The sequence below is a fragment of the Eucalyptus grandis genome, chromosome 7 (assembly GCF_016545825.1).
Source record: "Eucalyptus grandis isolate ANBG69807.140 chromosome 7, ASM1654582v1, whole genome shotgun sequence".
Taxonomy (NCBI): Eukaryota; Viridiplantae; Streptophyta; class Magnoliopsida; order Myrtales; family Myrtaceae; genus Eucalyptus; species Eucalyptus grandis.
In genome coordinates this window covers 34,934,982-34,955,054 of record NC_052618.1, presented here as the reverse complement: position 1 = coordinate 34,955,054, position 20,073 = coordinate 34,934,982, and the positions used below count along the sequence as shown (strand labels likewise).

General features: G+C 40.4%; 2 protein-coding genes and 2 long non-coding RNA genes across 9 annotated transcripts; 3 read left to right on the top strand and 1 right to left on the bottom strand.

Moving 5' to 3' along the window:
* Positions 1–603: 603 nt before the first annotated feature.
* On the top strand, positions 604–4,512 carry LOC108957632. Of its 3 annotated transcripts, XR_005552636.1 has the most exons (10): positions 604–1,535; positions 1,877–1,949; positions 2,146–2,336; positions 2,773–2,968; positions 3,100–3,154; positions 3,298–3,427; positions 3,521–3,582; positions 3,668–3,741; positions 3,934–4,040; positions 4,405–4,512. It is a non-coding gene; the product is annotated as an uncharacterized LOC108957632 (long non-coding RNA). The 3 variants fall into 3 exon arrangements; XR_005552635.1 differs by having other exon boundaries at positions 3,298–3,582; XR_005552637.1 differs by having other exon boundaries at positions 2,773–2,972; positions 3,298–3,582.
* Positions 4,513–4,635: 123 nt separating this feature from the next.
* Positions 4,636–5,792, top strand: LOC120295289. Its single transcript, XR_005552638.1, has 4 exons — positions 4,636–4,761; positions 4,971–5,064; positions 5,131–5,255; positions 5,491–5,792. It is a non-coding gene; the product is annotated as an uncharacterized LOC120295289 (long non-coding RNA).
* Positions 5,793–6,613: 821 nt separating this feature from the next.
* LOC104453314 (diaminopimelate decarboxylase 2, chloroplastic) lies at positions 6,614–11,552 on the top strand. The gene is made up of 8 exons (XM_010067842.3): positions 6,614–7,204; positions 7,902–8,076; positions 8,262–8,411; positions 8,625–8,786; positions 9,253–9,438; positions 9,984–10,106; positions 10,191–10,280; positions 11,252–11,552. Exons 1-8 carry the CDS (start codon positions 6,693–6,695, stop codon positions 11,330–11,332), a joined length of 1,479 nt encoding a protein of 492 aa, XP_010066144.2. The 5' UTR covers positions 6,614–6,692; the 3' UTR covers positions 11,333–11,552.
* Positions 11,553–15,633: 4,081 nt separating this feature from the next.
* LOC104453313 (B3 domain-containing transcription factor VRN1) lies at positions 15,634–18,888 on the bottom strand. 4 transcript variants are annotated; one of them, XM_039316892.1, is made up of 6 exons: positions 18,362–18,888; positions 18,062–18,226; positions 17,537–17,936; positions 17,098–17,198; positions 16,503–16,746; positions 15,634–15,960 (listed from the first exon to the last, which is right to left on the bottom strand). In XM_039316892.1, exons 1-6 carry the CDS (start codon positions 18,380–18,382, stop codon positions 15,917–15,919), a joined length of 975 nt encoding a protein of 324 aa, XP_039172826.1. In that variant the 5' UTR covers positions 18,383–18,888; the 3' UTR covers positions 15,634–15,916. The 4 variants fall into 4 exon arrangements, with proteins under 4 accessions (XP_039172826.1, XP_010066143.2, XP_018732514.2 ...); XM_010067841.3 differs by having other exon boundaries at positions 18,440–18,888; XM_018876969.2 differs by having other exon boundaries at positions 18,358–18,458.
* Between the last annotated feature and the right edge of the window lie 1,185 nt (positions 18,889–20,073).

Genomic DNA, 20,073 nt, shown 5'->3' with positions numbered 1-20,073 from the left:
CTTTTGTCTTGGGAATAAAATACCCATTACATCAGTGCATAAAAGATCAAATAAAGCAGGGGGATTTGATATCCAGTTGGGGGGTAAGAAATTGTTCCGGCAAGCCTTGGCTATCCAGTCGGCTGGGCGGTTTGAGCTGCGATGGCAGTGGGCCAAGGTAAGGCCCGGGAGTTGTGCAAGTTTGCGTTGGGCCCGGCTCACGATCGGTTGGAGTTCCCAGTTGAGTTCAGTGGAAGTCTTCAAAGCGTGCACCAGATTCGAACAGTCAGAGTGTACTTGAGGAGAGAGAAAGTGTCGGCTTGCGATGAAAGTTAGGGTTTCGTCCATAGCTATCGCTTCCGCTTGAGGGGCTGAGGTCGAGTGAACCGGCTTCGCGAAGCCATCGACGACGAATCCACGGTGGTCTCGACAGACACAGGCGATGGCTGCTCTGTGTCGAGAAGGGGGGTTTTCATTTCTTTCTTCCGTGGGTGTTGTGGTCAGATTGTCTTCGCTGGTGCGAGAGGGATTTCTTCATTCGGTGAGAGAAGAGTCTGAAGAGTCTCTTACCAGATCTGGTTCGAATGAGGCATCGACGTTGATGCGGATCGTGCCTGGGGGAGGTGGATGCCAGCTCTCAGATAAGTGCTCTGTTTTGCTCTCTCTTTTGAATGTTCTGTTCATAGCCCCGTAGCTCTCTGAGGTCGCTTCTGCTCTGGCGATTGTTGAGTGTGGTCTCGGGTTTTGGTGATTAAAAATGGCCTGATTTCTCTCCTTCCATACACTCCATAGCAGCACCGCAATTTGATTGAACATGCCCGAAGTAATTGGGTTCTGTTTGATTCTGCAGAGCCATTCTTCAAACCGGGTGAGGCCAAATCTGGAGATTCGTTGATTGAGGGGAGATGAGATCCATACCTTAGCCGTCCAAGGGCATAGGAGAAGAGTATGCTCGGGCGTTTCTGGTTCCTGCTTGCAGATGGGGCATAGAGGTGAGGGGACAATCTTTCTTTTATGCAAATTCTCCATAGTAGCAGTTGCGTTGTTGCATGCGTTCCAAAGAAAGAATTTAACTTTGGGTGGGATAGTGGTCTGCCAGATATATTTCCAGAGGTTTGGGTTGGATGTATAGGACGAATGTGCTTGTGTGTCCTGCGGTTGAATTCTGGCATCCCTGAAGATAAAATAACCACTCTTGACCTCGTAATCTCCTGACTTAGTATGCATCCAGACTAGTTTATCTTCTTCGTTAGGTAAGCTGATGGGAATGGCTAGTATTTCTTGGACCCTTATGTCATCAAACATAGAGCGCAATAGGTTTTCATTCCATGTGCCTGTATCGGTGTTGATGAGGTCCGAAACACGTTCTGGTTCATTAGTTGTTGCTGTGCCTCCTATCAGGCCGCTTTTTAGCCATCTGTCTGTTCTGATGACTGTGTTTTTTCCATTGCCTATCCTGTGCATTACCTGAGGAGCAACCATGTCCCTGGCTTTGAGGATACTTCGCCAACTCCACGAGGGTCGAGAGCCGCTTCGAGCATTCCAGATGTCACCTTGTGAGTAATACAATGCTTTCAGAACCTTGGTGAGGAGAGAATCTGGTTTTTTAGAAATGCGCCCCATCTGCTTAGCTAGCATTGCTGTGTTGAATGTTTGTAAGTCTTTAAAGCCCAATCCCCCTTCATTTTTCCTGGTTTTCAACAAGTCCCACCTCTTCCAATGAACCCCAGCTTTTTTGTCATTGCTTTTCCACCAAAATGATGCCACCTTTCTCTCAATTGCCTTGCAAATTGATGTAGGTATTTTAAATATTGACATCGCGTATTGAGGGATAGCTTGGATTACTGCTTTCAAGAGTATTTCTTTTCCTGCCTTTGATAATGATTGTTCCTTCCAGCTGTCGAGTTTGGAGTTGACCCAAGCTTGTATCCACGCAAAGAGGTCTTTCTTGGAGTTCCCCCAATCTGAAGGTATGCCTAAATACTTCCCAGTCTTAGTGATTTCTAGTACTCGAAGAGTTGAAGCCATGTTGTGCTTTAGAGGGGTAGGACAACCCTTGCTGAAATAGATTCCCGACTTATTGAGATTAATTGCCTGGCCAGATGCGTAGCAGTATTGATTTAGGATGTTTGCCAATTGCTGACATTCTGCTATTGTGCCATTCAGGAAAAAGATGGAGTCGTCAGCGAAGAGGAGGTGGGACAGAGCAGGACAGTGGATGTTCATTTTGATTCCTGTGAGCAAGCCCTCTTGGACTGCATTCTTCATGAGGGTAGACAGCACGTTGGCCACAATGATGAAGAGGTAAGGTGAAAGAGGGTCCCCTTGGCGCAATCCTCTGGTTGGTTTGAAGGGAGGTAAGGGTTCTCCGTTGCAGTTTATGCTGTAAGTCACTATGGTCACGCATTGCATAATAATCTGTATCCATTGATGGCTGAAGCCGAGTCTTGCTAAACAAGCTTCGAGGAAATCCCACTCTATGCGATCGTATGCCTTTTGCATGTCAAGTTTTAATACTACTTGGAATTTCTTTTTCCTGCTGCTGTTTCTGAGTCTGTGTAACACCTCTTGAACTATCAGTATGTTGTCTTGAATTTGTCTGCCTCCCACGAAAGCACTCTGTTCCTCTGCAATGATATGTGGTAGTATTGGTTTAAGTCGGTTTGTGAGTACTTTGGAAATGATTTTATAGATAAAATTGCAGAGGCTAATAGGACGGTATTGCTCCAGTTTTTCAGGGTGAGGGATCTTGGGTATCAGTGTGATAAGTGTTTGGTTTATTGCAGGGTCTAGGTGGCCAGTAGAGAAGAGATGCTGTACTGTTTAGAATATGTCTTTGGAGATTACGGACCAGTGCTCCTTGTAGAAGAGGCCATGGAAACCGTCGGGACCTGGTGCCTTATAGGCCCCTAACTGCTGCATTGCATGAGTGACCTCCTCCTCAGTTACTTGAGCCATCAAGGTTTGGTTGGTTTGATCATCTACTAAGGTGGGTATATGTTGTAGAATAGGTTGGAAGTTTCGGTGGCCCACGGTGGAGTATAGGTTTTTATAAAACTGGTCTGTCATCCTCTGTAGATGGTTTTCCCCTCTGACCCAATCTCCATTATCATTTTTCAGCATTGATATGTGATTGCGACATCTCCTCTGGATCGTCGTCGCATGAAAGAAGCGGGTGTTCTTATCTCCCCACTGTATCCATTGTATACGCGACCTCATCCCCCAGTACATTTCCTCCTGTCGCCACAGTTGGTCAATTTCTTTTGTAATCTTTTTTTCCTGTGCTGATTCTCCATTGCTTTGCTTGCTGTTCATTAGGTGTTGAAGATCTCCTTGCAGCATGGTGATTCTTTTCCTAGCGTGGCCGAATTTGTTTCTGCTCCAGTTCATCAGTTTCTGCTGTAGTTGCTGCAGTTTCTCCACCGGGGTTAGTTCGGTGCTCTGCCAGGTGTCAGTAACTATTTCTTTGCTTTCAACTTCATCTTTCCAGTATGCTTCATATTCAAATTGCTTTCGTTGTTTTCTCTTCGGTTGAGTCAAGGATAGCAGGAGAGGAGTGTGGTCTGATCCTATCGTTGGGAATGCAAAGCATTGAGCCTCAGGGTAAGTCACTCGCCACTGTAGCGAACAGAGAACTCTATCAAGTCTCTTCTTCACCAGATTTTCTCCCTCTCTTTTGTTTGACCAGGTGAAGGAGCATCCCTTGCATTCGAGGTCCATCAAGGAGCATTGGCATACAAAATCTCGAAAGGCTGTTATCCTGTAAGTTTCTATTCTATGCTTTCCCACTTTCTCCCAGTGATTGAGTATTTCGTTGAAATCGCCCAAGCAAAGCCATGGTAATCTGTAGTTCGCACTTACTGTATGGATTTGATCCCATAGCTGTATTCTTTCTCTGAACACGTATGGAGCATGAAGAAAAATTATATTCATTCTCTGGTTGCTGTTTACCAGGTGGCATTGGGTGAATATCGCTGAGGCTGAGGAGGAATTGATAGTCACTTGCATTTGATCATCCCAAAATAGGGCTAAGCCCCCGCTGTGCCTTCTGGATTAACTAGGTAACTGTTCTTGAACTTAAGTCGCTTTTTGATTTTGAGCACTTTCTGTTCAGTATTTTTTGTTTCCATAATGAAAACAAGGTTGGGCCGCTCTTGAGTCACAGTGACTCGCAAGGCTTGAATTGTCAGGGGATTGCCCAACCCCTGACAATTCCAACTTAGTAGTTTCATGGGTAAGTTGGTGGCTTATTAGGGCTAGCCACCAAAGCCCATTGATCTGATTCTCTTGCCACCCTTATAGGTGCTTCCACAAGTTGATTACTGTCTTCTGAGTTGTGATGTGCAATTGGAGCTCCGTATGGACAAAACCTTTTTGCTTTCTTGGATCCTGCGGTTTTCACCTGTTTTCCTTTCGCCCTTGCAGGAGATATGGTTTCCTGCCCTGCCTCAGCTTCCTTCATCTGTTCCTCATGGAGTACCAATTGTGAGTCTTCATCAATACAGCTATTGCCTCTTTTCTGTGGATTTTTCTCTTCTATCAGGATTATTGCCTTAGATGTGGAATGTTGGTAAATCTCCTTTCCCTTTTGCTGAGTATTGCAAACTTGTGTTTGTTGGGTGTCAGGAGACTGATTCTGCTCTGTTTCAATCTCAGGTGATAGTGGGGTCTCTAGTACAACTTCCACCTCTTCCGGAGAGAGTTCCTGCTGGCCATAGAAGATTTTGCCATAGGGGCTTAATTCCTTCACCTCGGCGCGCAGCCAATCGCCACATCGAGCTGGTGAGTTCTGTTCCAACCCTGATTCTCCATATGGTATTTCGACACACTTCGTGGCGTAATGGCCAATTCGACCACAGGAATAGCAATAATAGGGCAGACGTTTGTATTTAAATTCAACCCAGATCTTTCTGTTCTCTAGATTCACTAGCACTCCAGTCTTTAGAGGATTAGCTAAGGTTAATCGAACTCTGGCTTTGCCCACTTTGTAGGCACTGTTTCCTCTTGCTTCAAGTTTTACTTCGACGACTGCACCCAGTTTGGATGCTAGTTCCTCAATGACAGCGTAGGATACTCTCCCATACGGTAAGCCGATGAACTTCACCCAGAAATCACAATAGCTAAAATCATATGAGAACTCCGGTGTATCAGGTTCACATTGCCGGAGTATGAGAAGATGACCAGAAAAGGACCAAGGTCCTGTGTGGAGTACCCGCTGTGCTTCAGTTTCCGATTGAAAGGAGAATGAATAAAAACCCGATTCTAAAGTTGCACAGGTAAAGTTTTCAGTCTTCCAAGCTTTCCGCATGAGTGTTTGAAATGCATTGTAGTTTAGAGCGGGGTTGGTATAGAATCGACCAAATAGGGTTTTTCGGCACTCTAGTAATTTTTCAGGAGAAATTTCACCTGGTAGATCGACGACGTCGACTGCATTCCATAGCTTGCCCATGCTTTTACAGAGAGCCGCTAGTCGCCTGTCTTCACTGATTTGATCGACCATGGTTGTTGTAGGGGCTTTGTTGGATTCGTGAATATATGGGTCGAAGGGAGCTCTGTTGGGTGAATCACTGGAGTCGAGAGATGAGGTGAAGGGTGTTCACTGGAGCGCGAATCTGTGCGATGGATGTGGCTTTATGCGTAGGTTAGGGTTTTAAGTTAGGGTTTGCGAGGAACCTTAAAAAGGATTTCAGTTGCTGGAGAGGAGCTTCGATGGGAGGGTGAGGAGCGGGGCTTCGCTTTACGAAGAGAGAGTGGATCGGGATTGGAAGCTACCCAGCAGGTAGAGGGGGACTACACAAGCGGTAGAGGGAGACCTCCATTGCAGAGGAGCTGCGCTTTTTTCCCATTTCTCAGTACTTTTCCACATTCTAGAAGTTTAAACAGTTGTGTTTTGATGTATTTTTCGGATATTATAGCAGACTTTACCGGATCATTTGTTTCTAAGGACGTGCGATGTTTTCAGGAGGCTAAAAGATTGTAAAGCATCAATGTCCAGCTGGTAATCATCATCACCAACATCATCTTCTCGTACGTTTAGCTAAAGCTTTAACACGAATGACTCTTTATCAGCATGAATGGAGTGCAAAATTCAGTACGGCTTATACATACGAAGGGAAAGCACTTAGAAATTACACAATGACAATAACTCCTCCATGAGACATTCGCCTGTCTAAATCCGCATCTTGTAAATGAAGGCAGAATAGTGATAGCATAATCAATAACCCTACAGATCCTGGGGAATTCATTAAGACAAACTCTCTCTCTTAAAAAAAAAAGAACAGTTATGGCGATAATTTCTGACTCTTAGTTGACACAAAGAAATCCGGCTCACATCAAAACATAAAGGCAACACCAAACTGATCATTATAATAAACCCACTTATGTATATGCAAATCCATAACGATATAAGTAATATTTTTATTTTTTTTAAATTATTCATTTTTCATAAAACAAATAGATCTAGTGGAGAAAATAAGATAAGATATGATATTAAGACTAAACTAACTCATATAGATCATATGACTTGGGCCGAGATAGGCCCGACCCGAGCCCAATATCCTGACCGACAAAGCCCTCCTAGGAATTTGGGTCGCCCCGTTGACCAATGTTTACTTTCCATTTGCCTAGGTTTAGAGCATGAAAAGAAAGCGCACGTTTCGTAAAACCCTTCGCCCGCGTCCCCGTCGCTTGCTGTCTCCCTTCCATCTCCGAAAATGGCGGCCGCCGCGACCTCCCACCTCCTCTCCAGCCCCGCCTGCCGCCGCCACCGCCGCACACTAACGAACCACCGGCTCTCCCAAAACCCAGTTGCCAGAATCCCCGTCGCGCCCCTCAAAGGCGCCGCCGCCGGACCCCTGAAGCGCCTCCAGCTGCGAGCCGCCGTCTCCCAGAACACGGCCGTGGACCAACAGGCGACGGCGTTCAAGCACTGCTTCTCCAAGTCCCGGGATGGGTTCCTCTACTGCGAGGACGTCAAGGTCGAGGACGTCATGGAGAGCGTGGAGAGGAGGCCCTTCTACCTGTACAGCAAGAGGCAGATCACGAGGAATGTGGAGGCTTATAGGGAGGCGTTGGAGGGGTTGGAGGGCGCGGTCATCGGGTACGCCATCAAGGCGAACAATAATTTGAAGATTTTGGAGCATTTGAGAGGGTTGGGTTGCGGGGCGGTTTTGGTCAGCGGGAATGAGCTGAGATTGGCACTTCGTGCTGGGTTCGATCCCACCAGGTGAAATAGATTTTTTTTTTTTTTTGCCCTTGCTGTTCTTGAAGCTTAAAGTCTGGTCCTTTGTGTTTGCGGTTGGGTAATTGAAATGCGGTTTATTAGATGAGTGGAGAGTGGATTTGCGTGTGCTTAGAGTGGTAGTATAGTTGGTTTTTTCTTGTTTTGAGTGTAATGGCTGGAGGGATATTTGATTTTGGGTCATAGTGAAGTGACTAATGTGGCAGAGGATTAGGTATCTGCTGATAGTGGAGCTGAAAATGTCTACCCGGTGGAAACATCTAATGCTTAAACAAAATGGATGTCTGGACAGTCATGGTGTTTCGTTGCAGATTCAACAGGAATGGTTGAATACCTTTCTATCGCAGTTTAGTGCAGTTATATTGCATTGACATTCCTAAAAGGTGGATTGATAAGAAAGGTATAAAAGGTGTTCAGGTTGCTCTTTCATATTTGTCAAATTTTCTGCTGGATTACCTCTTAAGGGTAAGTGGTTTCATCCATTAATTTTGAACTACGTATAATTAATGTGCAAGTGTGTTCTGCCTTTGTATCTGAATGCTTGCCTTTTCACTTATCAGTGATGATCATGTGAAAAGAAAATTGTGGGATAGTTTCGCTTAAATTCTGTTTCTGTAAAATTGTTTGCAATTTTTGGATGACAAAGTGAATTAATATATTTGTTTTTTGGAAATGATGATAGATGCATTTTTAATGGAAACGGGAAACTCTTGGAAGATTTGGTTCTAGCAGCACAAGCAGGTGTCTTTGTCAATGTTGACAGCGAATTTGACTTGGAGAACATAGTTGCTGCTGCAAGGATAGCAGGCAAGAAGGTTAATGTCCTACTTCGTATTAATCCAGACGTGGATCCTCAGGTAGTTTTGGTTCTTCCACTCATAAGACCTTTACATTTTATTCCTTACATACTATTCTCTGTCAAGCTCATTTTTTTTACAGTATTTGCTGTGTGCATTTCATATGAATTATGGCTGGTGTGTCACTGGTTCCTTCCTTCTCCTGAAAAAGTCTCAGACTAATTCTGTGGGTATTTTTAATTCAGGTCCATCCATATGTTGCCACGGGAAACAAGAACTCTAAGTTTGGAATTAGGAATGAGAAGCTGCAGTGGTTTCTTGATGCTGTAAAATCACATCCAAAAGAGCTGAAGCTTGTGGGTGCCCACTGCCATCTTGGTTCCACAATTACCAAGGTATGGTCTTTGAATCACATTAAAGATTACAGCAGTCAAAGCTGTTATTGTCTAACTGTCAGTTTACCTTTGACTGGTTATACCTTACTGAGTGTGAGGATCATATGAATCTCTGTACTTCATGTGTTTTGCCCATCTATCTGTCAATTCTAATTTGCCCAGCAATTGGCACACTTGTGATATTGAGAAAGTCCTTTTTCTTGTACTTCTCAGGTTGACATATTCAGAGATGCTGCAGCTCTCATGGTAAATTATATCGACCTGATTCGTGAGCAAGGATTTGAGGTTAATTATTTGAATATTGGAGGTGGTCTTGGAATAGATTATTACCACACTGGTGCTGTCCTTCCTATGCCCAGAGATCTCATTGACACAGTGAGGATCATACCTTTAATTCTTCATGTCATGTGTGGTTTTTCAGAGACAATTCATAATGTTATTGCAGGCTTGATGTGGATTGATTATTGTTGAAGCAACAAGAGTTCGACATATTTGATTTGAAAGACAAGTATATTTGCAATTATTATCATTATTATGATTATGATTATGACTACTTAATCATCATCAGACTACTTACTAGAATAGAATTGTTCAGAATGTCTTATTTAAAAGGGTTGCTAGTTTATTGTAGTAAAACAGGTGTGCTGATTGTTGATTGTACTGGCATCTCATTACACTCAACTTACATCTGCTTATGTCAGACTACTTACTAGAATAAAATTGTTCAGAATGTCTTATTTAAAAGGGTTGCTAGTTTATTGTAGTAAAACAGGTGTGCTGATTGTTGATTGTACTGGCATCTCATTACACTGAACTTACATCTGTTTATGGTTGAATGCAGGTCCGTGAACTGGTCCTTTCACGGAATCTTAAGCTCATTATTGAACCAGGACGATCGCTAATTGCAAATACTTGCTGTTTGGTGAATCGCGTAACTGGAGTTAAAACGAATGGAACTAAGAATTTCATTGTTATTGATGGTAGCATGGCGGAACTTATCCGTCCGAGTCTTTATGATGCATATCAGGTTAGTGTATCTCCATGCATATTTCTCAAACATATTTTAATGGCTCAGCTAAAGTTTTGAGTGTTCTTTTATGCTGTTTATTCATCACTCTTGCCTCTGTTTGACGTTTGAAAGCCTGGTTCAAACCTCGATCCTTATAATTTCACCATCAGTTTGTTTAGAGTGTAGCAGAAAAACTTCACTTGTTGGTTCAAAGGAAAAGTTCCAGTAATTATTGTGCATATCTGCATGGGATTGCAATAGCAGCATAGCATAGCTATTCTTGGCATTATTGTTGCTAGGAAGGTGAACGCGATGTGGCGAAAAAGATTGATTCCCATCTTAATGAAATATAATTTAATTTATGGTTTAACTTCTGATTCCTTCCTATAGATCTTTCTTTCAGAAACTTTTTCATTATTTTTATTGGGGTTTTGGGGTGTGATGGGCTTAGTGAAGTAGAAAACGCGTAAATTTGCTTTTGTTTTTGTCATTTGTAGGTGAACAAACATAACAATATTATTTGCTCCCTTAGTTACAAGATTGACCTTTAATATGGGTTGCAGCACATAGAGTTGATCTCTCCTACCCCACCTGATGCTGATACTTCAACCTTCGATGTGGTGGGTCCTGTGTGCGAGTCTGCAGATTTCTTGGGGAAGGACAGAGAACTTCCAACACCCGCTAAGGTGATGTTTTTAACTTTTATCTGCTTTGTGATATTTTCAATGAATATCATCAGGTTTCTGATCAAGACTAATGTTGTTGTGCAGGGAGCGGGCCTCGTTGTTCATGATGCAGGTGCATACTGCATGAGTATGGCCTCGACTTACAATCTCAAGATGCGGCCCCCTGAGTACTGGGTATGCCCCCCTTGCTCATTCCCGCTTGGAAAATCATTGTCACAATCCTCTGTTTCTCCTCTGCTTTGCTTGGAAAAATTTACATGGTTTCTGTTTCTTAACTTTTGCTCTTCAACCCAGTAAAAGAATAAGTCTGCTTAACTACATTGCTTTTACCAGAAAAAATAAAATAAAATGAAGTAGCTTTCAATGGATTACTGTCTTCCTACAGAAATCACATACTAGGATTATCCAGTAAATCTAACATAGAAGCTTTTCGTATCTCATGGGGCCCTGATCAGGAAAAGAAGAGCATTGTGGGTGAAAAACCAGAAGAAATGCAATTCTGCAGAAGATTTTGTCTGACGTGATTTTTTTCCACTGACAAAGAAATCTTAGTTGGACAGAAACTGTTTTGTACGTCAGAAAAAACAAATAAACATGATTAATGACTAAAGCCAAGACTGGCAAGACAACACTGCAAAGGAGAGATTAGAGCATGAAACCATAAGTTCTTAAAAGCAACTAAAAGTGAAGATGGCAATTCAGATCTTTCAAGTAGTCTTTCGTTGTTCTGAATCCTAAAAGCACTACACAAGACTTGGCTTTCAGCAGTTAGCACTCAAGGATTTTTGGGTTTATGTGATTATGGGAAGCAGTAGCATCTGCTCTCAAGCCATGTAGAAGTGCTATGTTCTCAAAACGAAGAAGGTCGAAAAATCAATTGATTAAAAAAGTTTAAACCTTGACAGGGCTTCTAGGTTTTGCAAGTATCGACTTGAAACTATGACGTGGTTCTCTCTTATCATGGATGGTTTCACCATGTTTTCCTAGACATTAATCTCATTTTTACCTATACAATGATTCTTTGCTTTTGGCCAAAACTTTTTCATCGGATCTTTGTTTAGTAATCGCCTCTGAAATCATCTCTATTCTGGTTTTTGGCATTTTATGACGGGCTAAACCTTTGGAAACTGCATTTTGCTTTGCAGGTTGAAGAGGACGGGTCGATCCGCAAAATCCGTCATGCAGAGACTTTTGAAGACCATTTGCGGTTCTTTGAGAGCCTGTGAACACGAACGCTATAAAACCGCACTTCATGGAGGATAGGCAATTTCTTTTTGTAGATTGTCTTTTTTTCCTAGTCTAAATTCTGCTGCTGCTTCTTTGTAGGTTGTGTATTTCCTTCTCATTTTCTTGGAGGTTTTAGGGATCGATTCTTGATACTTAAAGGAAGACCATTTGTTCCATCTTTCAATTTAAATGTTTTCGGGAGGGCACTGATGAAACTAAGTTAAGCTGCTCGCAAGGAATCGAAATTTAATTCGATGATTACTCGAGATCGATCTGCACATACTTAAATAAACTCTACCAACTCGCAAGCCTAATTGAGCTCTAAGTAATTTTTTGTAATTATTTAATAGTCATAAGATAAGAAAAAGCCTCTAAATTTACATGATACATACATGATAATTGATCTTTTTTTTTTTCCAAGATCAATCTGTTAATCTAATGTAATTCGATCGAGTCAAGTTTGATTGTCTAGAACTTATGTTGGGAGAATTATTAAAAAAAAAAATCATAAGCTTATTGTATTTATGTCAATTTAATCTTAATTTTTTTTAATTTAATTATAAATCTTTTGCAATTGTACTAATTTAATTTATTCGATCAAATTTGGTCGACTGGTATTAATTTGAATGTTTGTTGGTACTAGCCATTTGGCTAATGTTGACGTAAACAATTTTTATAATATATATTTTTTATTTTCGAACTTTTTATTGATTTTTTTCTTCTTATTCTTCTCTTCCTTTTCCATTTGTTCCCCACAGTGGCCAGTTTGGCCTAGCCCATATCTTGGCAAGGCTTGGGGACCATGGCCTTGCTGGCCACTACGGGGAATAATAGAAAAGAAAAAGATAAAAATAAAAAAAATAAATATAAGAAAAATAAAAAAGAATTGATAAAAAAAGTTTGAAAAAAAAAATAAAAATAAATATTATCTATATCAGCATCGGTTGGATAAAATAAATTGAGACAATTGTAATAAGTTTAACACATTTTTAATAATTTTTTCATCTTCTATTTGAGTCAAGCTTGAGCATGAATAAGTCGAATTTCGAGTCACGTGAGCTGAGTCGATAATGGGTTTACGATTGTACCAGCTCCAGTCAACTTGATTACACACCAAAAGGAGGTTTCTTGGAGTGATGAAGCTCCACTAATTTCCTAGAGTGCTTGATTACGCTTTGACATGGTGGAAACATCAATGGCAAGTGGCAAAGAAAGCGGAGAGGGAGGAGAGAAAACCATGTCCCCCACACAATAGCTTGGTAAATAAGAGAGACTATGCCGATAGGATCATGTTCTTGAGCGTCTTATTCGGCAAATAAAAAGAAAAGAGTAGCGGCATGGTTGATAATGAAAACGTTCAGTCTTAGAAAGTTTGATTACATTGAGAAATTAATGTATCAACAAATAAATAAATAAAAAATCTCTTATCTAATTTATTATAACTGTTTATAGCAACGTACTTAAAAGATAATTTCCGTATTTCCTCAAGAACCTCCTTGGCATCTCAAGGCCCTCGTCCATCACGTAAAAAAGAACCAGTAGAAAACTTAAGATCAATTTCATGGAAATTGTTGGTGGTCGTCGATCATTTTCATCAAAAAAACGTTGGAAATACAAATCATCATATGTAACAACGTCGGTCAATCACTTTATGACTCCATTTAACAAATGTATTCACTATCATTTGAGTGTAACATTGGGAGAAGTTACAAAGTTTATTCCAAAACCAAGGAAACATTCTTGGATGTATAGAATGAGTGTCACAATGGGAGAATCAAAGCCATGCATGCAATGTTAAAGTGAAAAAAATGGCAGGCGATGGTGCACGAACTTATCCAATGAAGGCGGAGAGCAATCGTCTGGGCTGGAGGGCCAAAACAAGGAGCGTTTCCTGACAAGTTTCTAGAATGACAAAAGGAGCAAGTAGGAACTGAACTATATACTGAATATAGGGAGAACGAATCTGAATTATATACACGAAAACTAAAATTAACTCACGAATGCTCCTTTAAACGTAACAGCAATGCTTAGTTTTAGAACTCTAAAGTCAAGCATAATTAGGTAGGTGCACTCCAAGGATGGGTGACCTCTTGTATGTTAAAGAATGAAAACGTGAAGCTTGGTAGATAATGAGCTAAAATGGACAATACCTCAATGAGTTGATTCACAGATGTCACAACATGATATTAGAGCAAGACCCCTTCCAATAGGTACATGATTTAGAAAAAAATCACACAAAAGCTGGTGGACTCGTAATGACCCACTCAGTGAGTTATTTCATAGATGTCACAATATGGTATCGGAGCGAGACTCTCTCTAGTAGATGTATGATTGAAGGAAGATGCAAAGCTGCTGGGCTTGTAACAACCTTATTTGACAATGGCGGGGAGTGGTTGCTGAAGCATTCCCAGGATAAATGACCTCTTAGGAAGGTGCCCACCAATGCATCAAACGACAAAATCATGAGATTTGATATGGGATAGATCAAAATGGGCAAAACCTCCCTGAGTTAATTCAGGAATGTCATAGTGCTAGGCACATTGAGAATGTTGGAGAGATAGTGTATGAACCTATAAGCCTTCCAGATTTAGGTCAGAGAGCATGATTTAAAAGAAGTGAGGATCACTTGTACTTAAACTCTTCCATTCCTCGGCACCTTCATCTTCTTTTTAGCGGCAGCGGCAACGACAGCAAGCCATGTAATAGCAACACTGAATGCTCAAGAAGAAGAAGAAGACGACGACGAGGAGTACGGCGGTGGTTTTGAGTTTCTACACGAGCCTGTTAAAAATGGCTTTTCTGGCCTTTGTTCTTGATTGAAGCAGATCTTTTAGTGGGTTTGCGCGCATGATTGTCTACGAAAGTGTTTATGTAATGCAAGGAAACGTCACTAAGGAAACGATTGAAAGAAAGGAAAGAGCTGAATGGCTTGATAAAGGGTAAACCCAGGAATGAGCATATACGTGGCTTTGCCTACATACTCATGCATCAAAGTACAGTGCTGATCATCAATCACTTTAATTGCTCTTGATCCTTTATTAAGTCTTCTTTAAAGTCCAAGATCCTTGATGATTTTTTCAAGAAGATAGTTTCGTTTGGTAAAGATTCTGCAGTGATACTTCTAGACTCATACCTAAAATATCATAAACCTATTACAATTGTGCAAATTCAATTATAAAGTTATTCTTTTTTGGTCAATTCAGTTTTAAACATTTTTCAATTGTGTTAATTCAGTCCATCTGACCAAATTTGACTAGCCAGCATTAATGGAAACATTATCGATGCTGATTGTTCGATGAAAGCTGATGTGGCAATTATTTTTTCCCCCTTCTTCCTCTTTCCTTTGGTCGGTGAGGTCAACCTTACCGGCGAATGGCAAGACTTGCTACCACCACCCACTAGTGAGGGCAAGCATTGCCCAACCATAGTGAGGCAAGGCTTGTCATCGCGAGGCAAGGCTCGGCGTTGCCCAGAGATGGCGAGGACGAGTAGCCATTGGCGAGGTCGACCCTTGCCTCTAGCCAACAATGACCAGCCAGAGTAAGAAGGAAGAAGCACCAAAATAATAATAATAATAATAATAAAATTAAAATTTAAAATAATAATAAAATAATAAATAAAAAAATAAAAATAAAAAATAAAAAATGTAATGTTAGCGTTCATCAAATGGTCAATACCGGCCGACGTCCACATCGTAAGGTAGTCTAATTTGGTTGAATGGACTAAATTGACAATATTGGATTAAGATTTGGTATAGAATTGACAAAAAGAAAAATTAAGAATTGAATTTGTACGATTATGATAGATTTAAACTTTTTTGGTAATTCTCCCCATCTTTTTCCATTCCACTCAAACTGAAAAACCTGAAAATCTTGACCCAACATCATTAATCAGATCAAACAAAAGAATGACACTTGCATTTGTGACACAATTTCACTCTATTCCATTTCAGCTAATTCCAAATTTTATACCATCCCGATTCCATTTTCTATATACAAAACATGTCTAAATGCTTCTTATATCTCTTTATCGTCTTCTTCCATTTCTTTCTCTGTCCCTACTAACAAGCGTTTCCATCCCTTGCTCACTTTTTCTCGTCAAAAGCATTTCAAAGGGCCTTCATATCATATGACCAAACCATCTCCAATAGACTTCCTCTCATCCAAAAGAATTTTCCCTCAAGTTGTGTGCATTTATCACATTAAGGATTGCTGGCCTTATTATCATCTTGTAGAATTTTCCACTTCATCCCTGCCTTGCTTTTTTAACAAAAGGATTCACAAGAGTGATTTTCCGTGCATCATGTTGAGCATAAATTATCTTAAAATATCATCACCCAATAACACCCCGTCAAGAAATATGCTCGGGAACGTTCTGATTCAAGTAAGATTTACATTCCCTGATTGCAATTACCAGGAAACAAGAAGATTCATGGGATCGAGCAGAAGTGAGCTCTTCATTGATTAATCAAAGCATAGATAAAAGAGGCATGAACTAGGGTTAGCTTAATTAGTTTCTCGAGTTCTTCTCAGCACGAAAACAGCCCAAAAACAGCCTAAAGTGCGACACTTCCATGTTTGATCTCAATCAATGCAAATCACTTCTGCATTACTGAAGATAGATTGACCTGCACAACAAAGAGGAGAACTCGCATAAGCACCAGTATTAACTTCTTACGAATTGACAACGAAAGGATATAACAGGGGTCGCCAATCAATATGCACCATCGCTTTCATGCTCTTCCCAGAAGATATAACCAAGTAGATTTCCCACCTCACCATGATCATTATCTAATCAATCAACAAACAGAGCTTCTTAAAAAGTTTTTTCAGACTTGAAATCTGATTAAGGATATATCAGCAGAAACAAAACTTCTAAAGCAACAAGTTGCTGACACCTCCAAATTTAGATTTGAATGTCGCATGATCAGCGACAGCGACTAAGCATTCGAATTACTATGAACCTCACAAAGCATACAGAGAAATCCATCATATTGAAAGACTCATAACTAAGAAACAAAAAACAGAAAAAAGGTGCACTTTTATGGACTCGTCGCTACTGAACTGAACAAAGTAGTTGAAATTAGGAATGATGAATCCCCAGGTGATTAAGAGGTTGTCTAGTGACACTTCAACTGTTTGGCTCGATCAACACAAATCACGTCCTTACCATCGCTGCTGAAAATTGAGACTTCGAACACAATGTTATCCCTATCAGTGAGCTCGAACACGCAGACATCTCTTGCACGAAGACCAGTTTCCCTTGCGAATAAGGACCAGCCAGTAGAGAGAACTGCCGTGTCTCTGGGTTTATAGCTCTTCAGCTTCACCTGCCACAATCTGTCTGAGCACTTGAGAGTCACCATTTGCTCACTCTTTCGAAGATGTTTCCTGAAGAATTCACTAGGAACGCCCTGCCCAGTAGGTGTTTGAACAACCAATATATGATTAAGAAAGGCGATAGAATAGGGATACACCCACAAGAGAAACGCGCGATATGTAGTTTTGCAATAAAATTTGCTAGTTTCAAAAGTTTTAATCAACCCTTTTACTTGCTAACAGAAGTCATCAAGCATAAGAAATTAACCTGCAATGTTGCATCTAATTGTCAAAATACATCCTCCAGGACAAAAACTTTGAACAACTTATAGATAGGATCCATACTACACTTCAAAGGAAAATAACATGTCGTGTGGTTTTTTATGCAAACTGAATCATGTTTGAATTCGATGGATGGCACCTATGAAGAGAGCTCGGGATCTTACCATATACCTGTTGACATAAGTAGGCCACAACACGACTTTAAAAAAGGGATGCTCTGATTTGAATTCGCTGGCTAATTCAAGAGCAGCGACAGGCCTTGCACCTGTAGAACCACGACAAACCGGCTCAAGATGACCTTACATCCAAACTGTTTGATTTCGTCTGCACTAAAGAAATGAGAACTGCACTAGAATTCATCAATTTACAGACTATATGACATTTGCATTGGTTGAGAAATAATGTAATCCATAATATCAAAATAAAGTCAACCGTAAGCTTGTCATCACCTTCAAATTAGAAATAACTAAATCAACTACATTCTCCACATACTTTATCAATCAACATATTAAAAAAGCTTAATATAAAGTCTGGAAGAAATTGAACTTGAAAGGAAAGAGAGTTATGCCTAGAAGGGAGACAAAGAAGAACCAATAGTCGCACCTCCAAATTCTCGTGACGAGCCGTTTGAACTTGGCCAAGAACAAGGCCCGAGCCCCTCTGAATCTTCAATTTCCATGACATTTTCCTCTGTTCGTGAGACGAATTTTCCCTCGGGGGTCGACACGTCACTTCCGTTGCTCAAGGGATAATCAATCTCCGAAGCACTCTTATCGAATATCATCACATGGAAAATGGAGTCCCCCTCGTATTTGAAGACTACGAGGTGACCATCGCCAATCGAGTAATGCTCCATGAATGTTCGCCAGCCTTTACACAACCAAACCATGCCGTGACTACTCTTCTCTAGCTTCACAGGCCAGGTTGAACCCCCTGGAACCTTGAGAAGCACCGAACCTGAGAGATCTTTTCCATATCTTCTTAGGAATCTTTTTGGAATTTCCTGTGATGAAATTTTACGGAACTTAAAAAGCTAAAATTTCAAGGCACTAAAAGAAGAACAGGGCTCCAAAGAATATGCGGTCACCATACAAGTGCGAACGAACGGTGAGGTGGGGACGAACTTACAAGCTTTCCAGATTCAAGCGTGCGAGAGAGGATGACCTTGAAGAAATGAGGACTGCTTGGTGGACTAGCAGGAGTCATCTCCTGCTCGGCACCTTCGTCTTCCCTCCGGCGACGCTGGCGACGGCAAGGCATGATAAATCTCCGGTGACTGTAACCGACTGACTCCTGAAGAAGAAGAAGAAGCAGCATATCAGGACAGTTTTAAGGAGCAACCCAATCCTTACTCCTACCAAAACATAATTTCTCCTTAAATCATGCCACAAAAGACAGAAAAAAAACCCCTTGGCCCTTGGCACATACTATGCAAGCGTTATATTCCATGGTCCTCCTCTTCTTTTTTTCTTATCGTTCCTTTGAACTGCAACTTTAATTGCCTACCTTTTCAAGCAAGAAGTTCGTGATATGTACTAGAAGATGTCGTTCCAACTTTCTAACGCCTCGTCCTTCATATTTTCCTTTTGCTGGACTGACAGCCGTTCACCAATCACCATCTGGCATGCATCTTCTGTTTCCCTGGTTTCCCTCTCACATGGCTTGCGACACACAGTTCACCAAACCCCTGATGCTCAATTATCACTCTATGTAATTTGTTCTGTGAAATTCCCAAAAAATGAAAAGAAAAGAAAAGAAAACGCCGTCCACCTTCCCCTTCGGTTTGCTTTGCGTCCTCTAGTGCAGAACCTCTACGCCGTACTTCATGATTTCGAAATCCCGACAAGTTTTCTCGAACAGAGTTCGTGCGTAGACGCAACTGTTCGTAACCACCTCGAGTCGTGGGCAAACCGGGGCCGCGTCGGGCATGGGAGAGTCTGAGTCTATCACGAATATGGAGGCGTGCGCTTTCGTGTTCAGTGTTTTCGTGTCTTCTTTCTTTTCCTATCTTGTCAGGGAATCCCCCATTTGATCTCTTCCCAGAGATCTTGTGCGTTTTGAGTACGTTACGGCTCTAATCCCCGTTACTAGAATCATGGAGCCGCATCTGGATCTCAATTTTCCCCGGTTTCCCGGTTTCAAGCCGAAATGAATTTTAATAGATGTACATATATTTCAAAAAAAAAAAATAAATAAAACAAAGTGGGATTTCACGAAAAACCAAAATAATGAAGAAAATTTCCATGGGCCACGTTGCCAAGGCACGATGACGGCCCGAGGAAAAAAAGAAAAAAAGGAACGAAAAAGAAAAATCTTATAAAATTGTAAAAAATTAAATATCAAACACATTCTTATTTTTTTTATTTCAGGAATATAAATTTTATATAGCTATTAAATGCATTTAAATACTCAAAAACTTATTTATGGAATATAATTAAAAAAAACTATTTATGAGCAAAAAAATCTTCTAAAAAAAATTGTTTTGGAAAACAAAACTATCATCAAATGCACCGTTATAATACGTTTTTCTTTATGAGGATTGAATCACATCATCTTAATATTTCTTGATTAGTCACATTTTAATGTCGACAACTCATTATCCAATATAAGATGGTCGATTATGTTAGTGCAGGTTAAACTTTTGCCAACGTTATATAGCAATTCCATGCATGACATCAAATGCAAATCTTTTATTTTAGGGTTAATACTTTAAAAAACTATAAATTAGTACATTTATAATAAATTTACTAAAAACTAATTTTTTGACCACTAAAATTTTAAACTGGTACACCTTTGATAAATTACCCAAAATTGATACATTTATGACAATTTCACCATCTATTAGTTTTTGTTAAATTTTACTGTCAAATTATTAAATTAAATGACACATGATAATTAACTAGTATACCAATTTGAGATTTTACTATTCGTTTGTCATAGTTATATAATTTTTTTTTGATTTTTTTGCAGTATTAATCTAATTTAACAATGGCACATATGTATAAGTTTAGGGTTTTTGGCGGTCAAATAAATTAGTTTTGGGATAAATTTGTTATAAGTATACTAGTTTGAGATTTTTTATGGTCAATTGAAATAAAATTGTCACGGATGTACTACTTTAGGGTTTTTCATAGTAAAAA

What these genes read in the sequence shown, in the direction of transcription:
- LOC104453313 (XM_018876968.2), bottom strand. Translation starts at nt 18,250, where the DNA reads ATGCTGCTTCTTCTTCTTCTTCAGGAGTCAGTCGGTTACAGTCACCGG. An exon ending in CGCTTGAATCTGGAAAGCTT is followed by an intron (nt 17,937 to 18,061) that starts GTAAGTTCGTCC and finishes ATTTCATCACAG; the next exon opens with GAAATTCCAAAAAGATTCCT. An exon ending in CTTATGTCAACAGGTATATG is followed by an intron (nt 16,747 to 17,097) that starts GTAAGATCCCGA and finishes CCTACTGGGCAG; the next exon opens with GGCGTTCCTAGTGAATTCTT.
- LOC104453314 (XM_010067842.3), top strand. Translation starts at nt 6,693, where the DNA reads ATGGCGGCCGCCGCGACCTCCCACCTCCTCTCCAGCCCCGCCTGCCGC. An exon ending in TTGGTTCCACAATTACCAAG is followed by an intron (nt 8,412 to 8,624) that starts GTATGGTCTTTG and finishes TGTACTTCTCAG; the next exon opens with GTTGACATATTCAGAGATGC. An exon ending in GTCTTTATGATGCATATCAG is followed by an intron (nt 9,439 to 9,983) that starts GTTAGTGTATCT and finishes TATGGGTTGCAG; the next exon opens with CACATAGAGTTGATCTCTCC.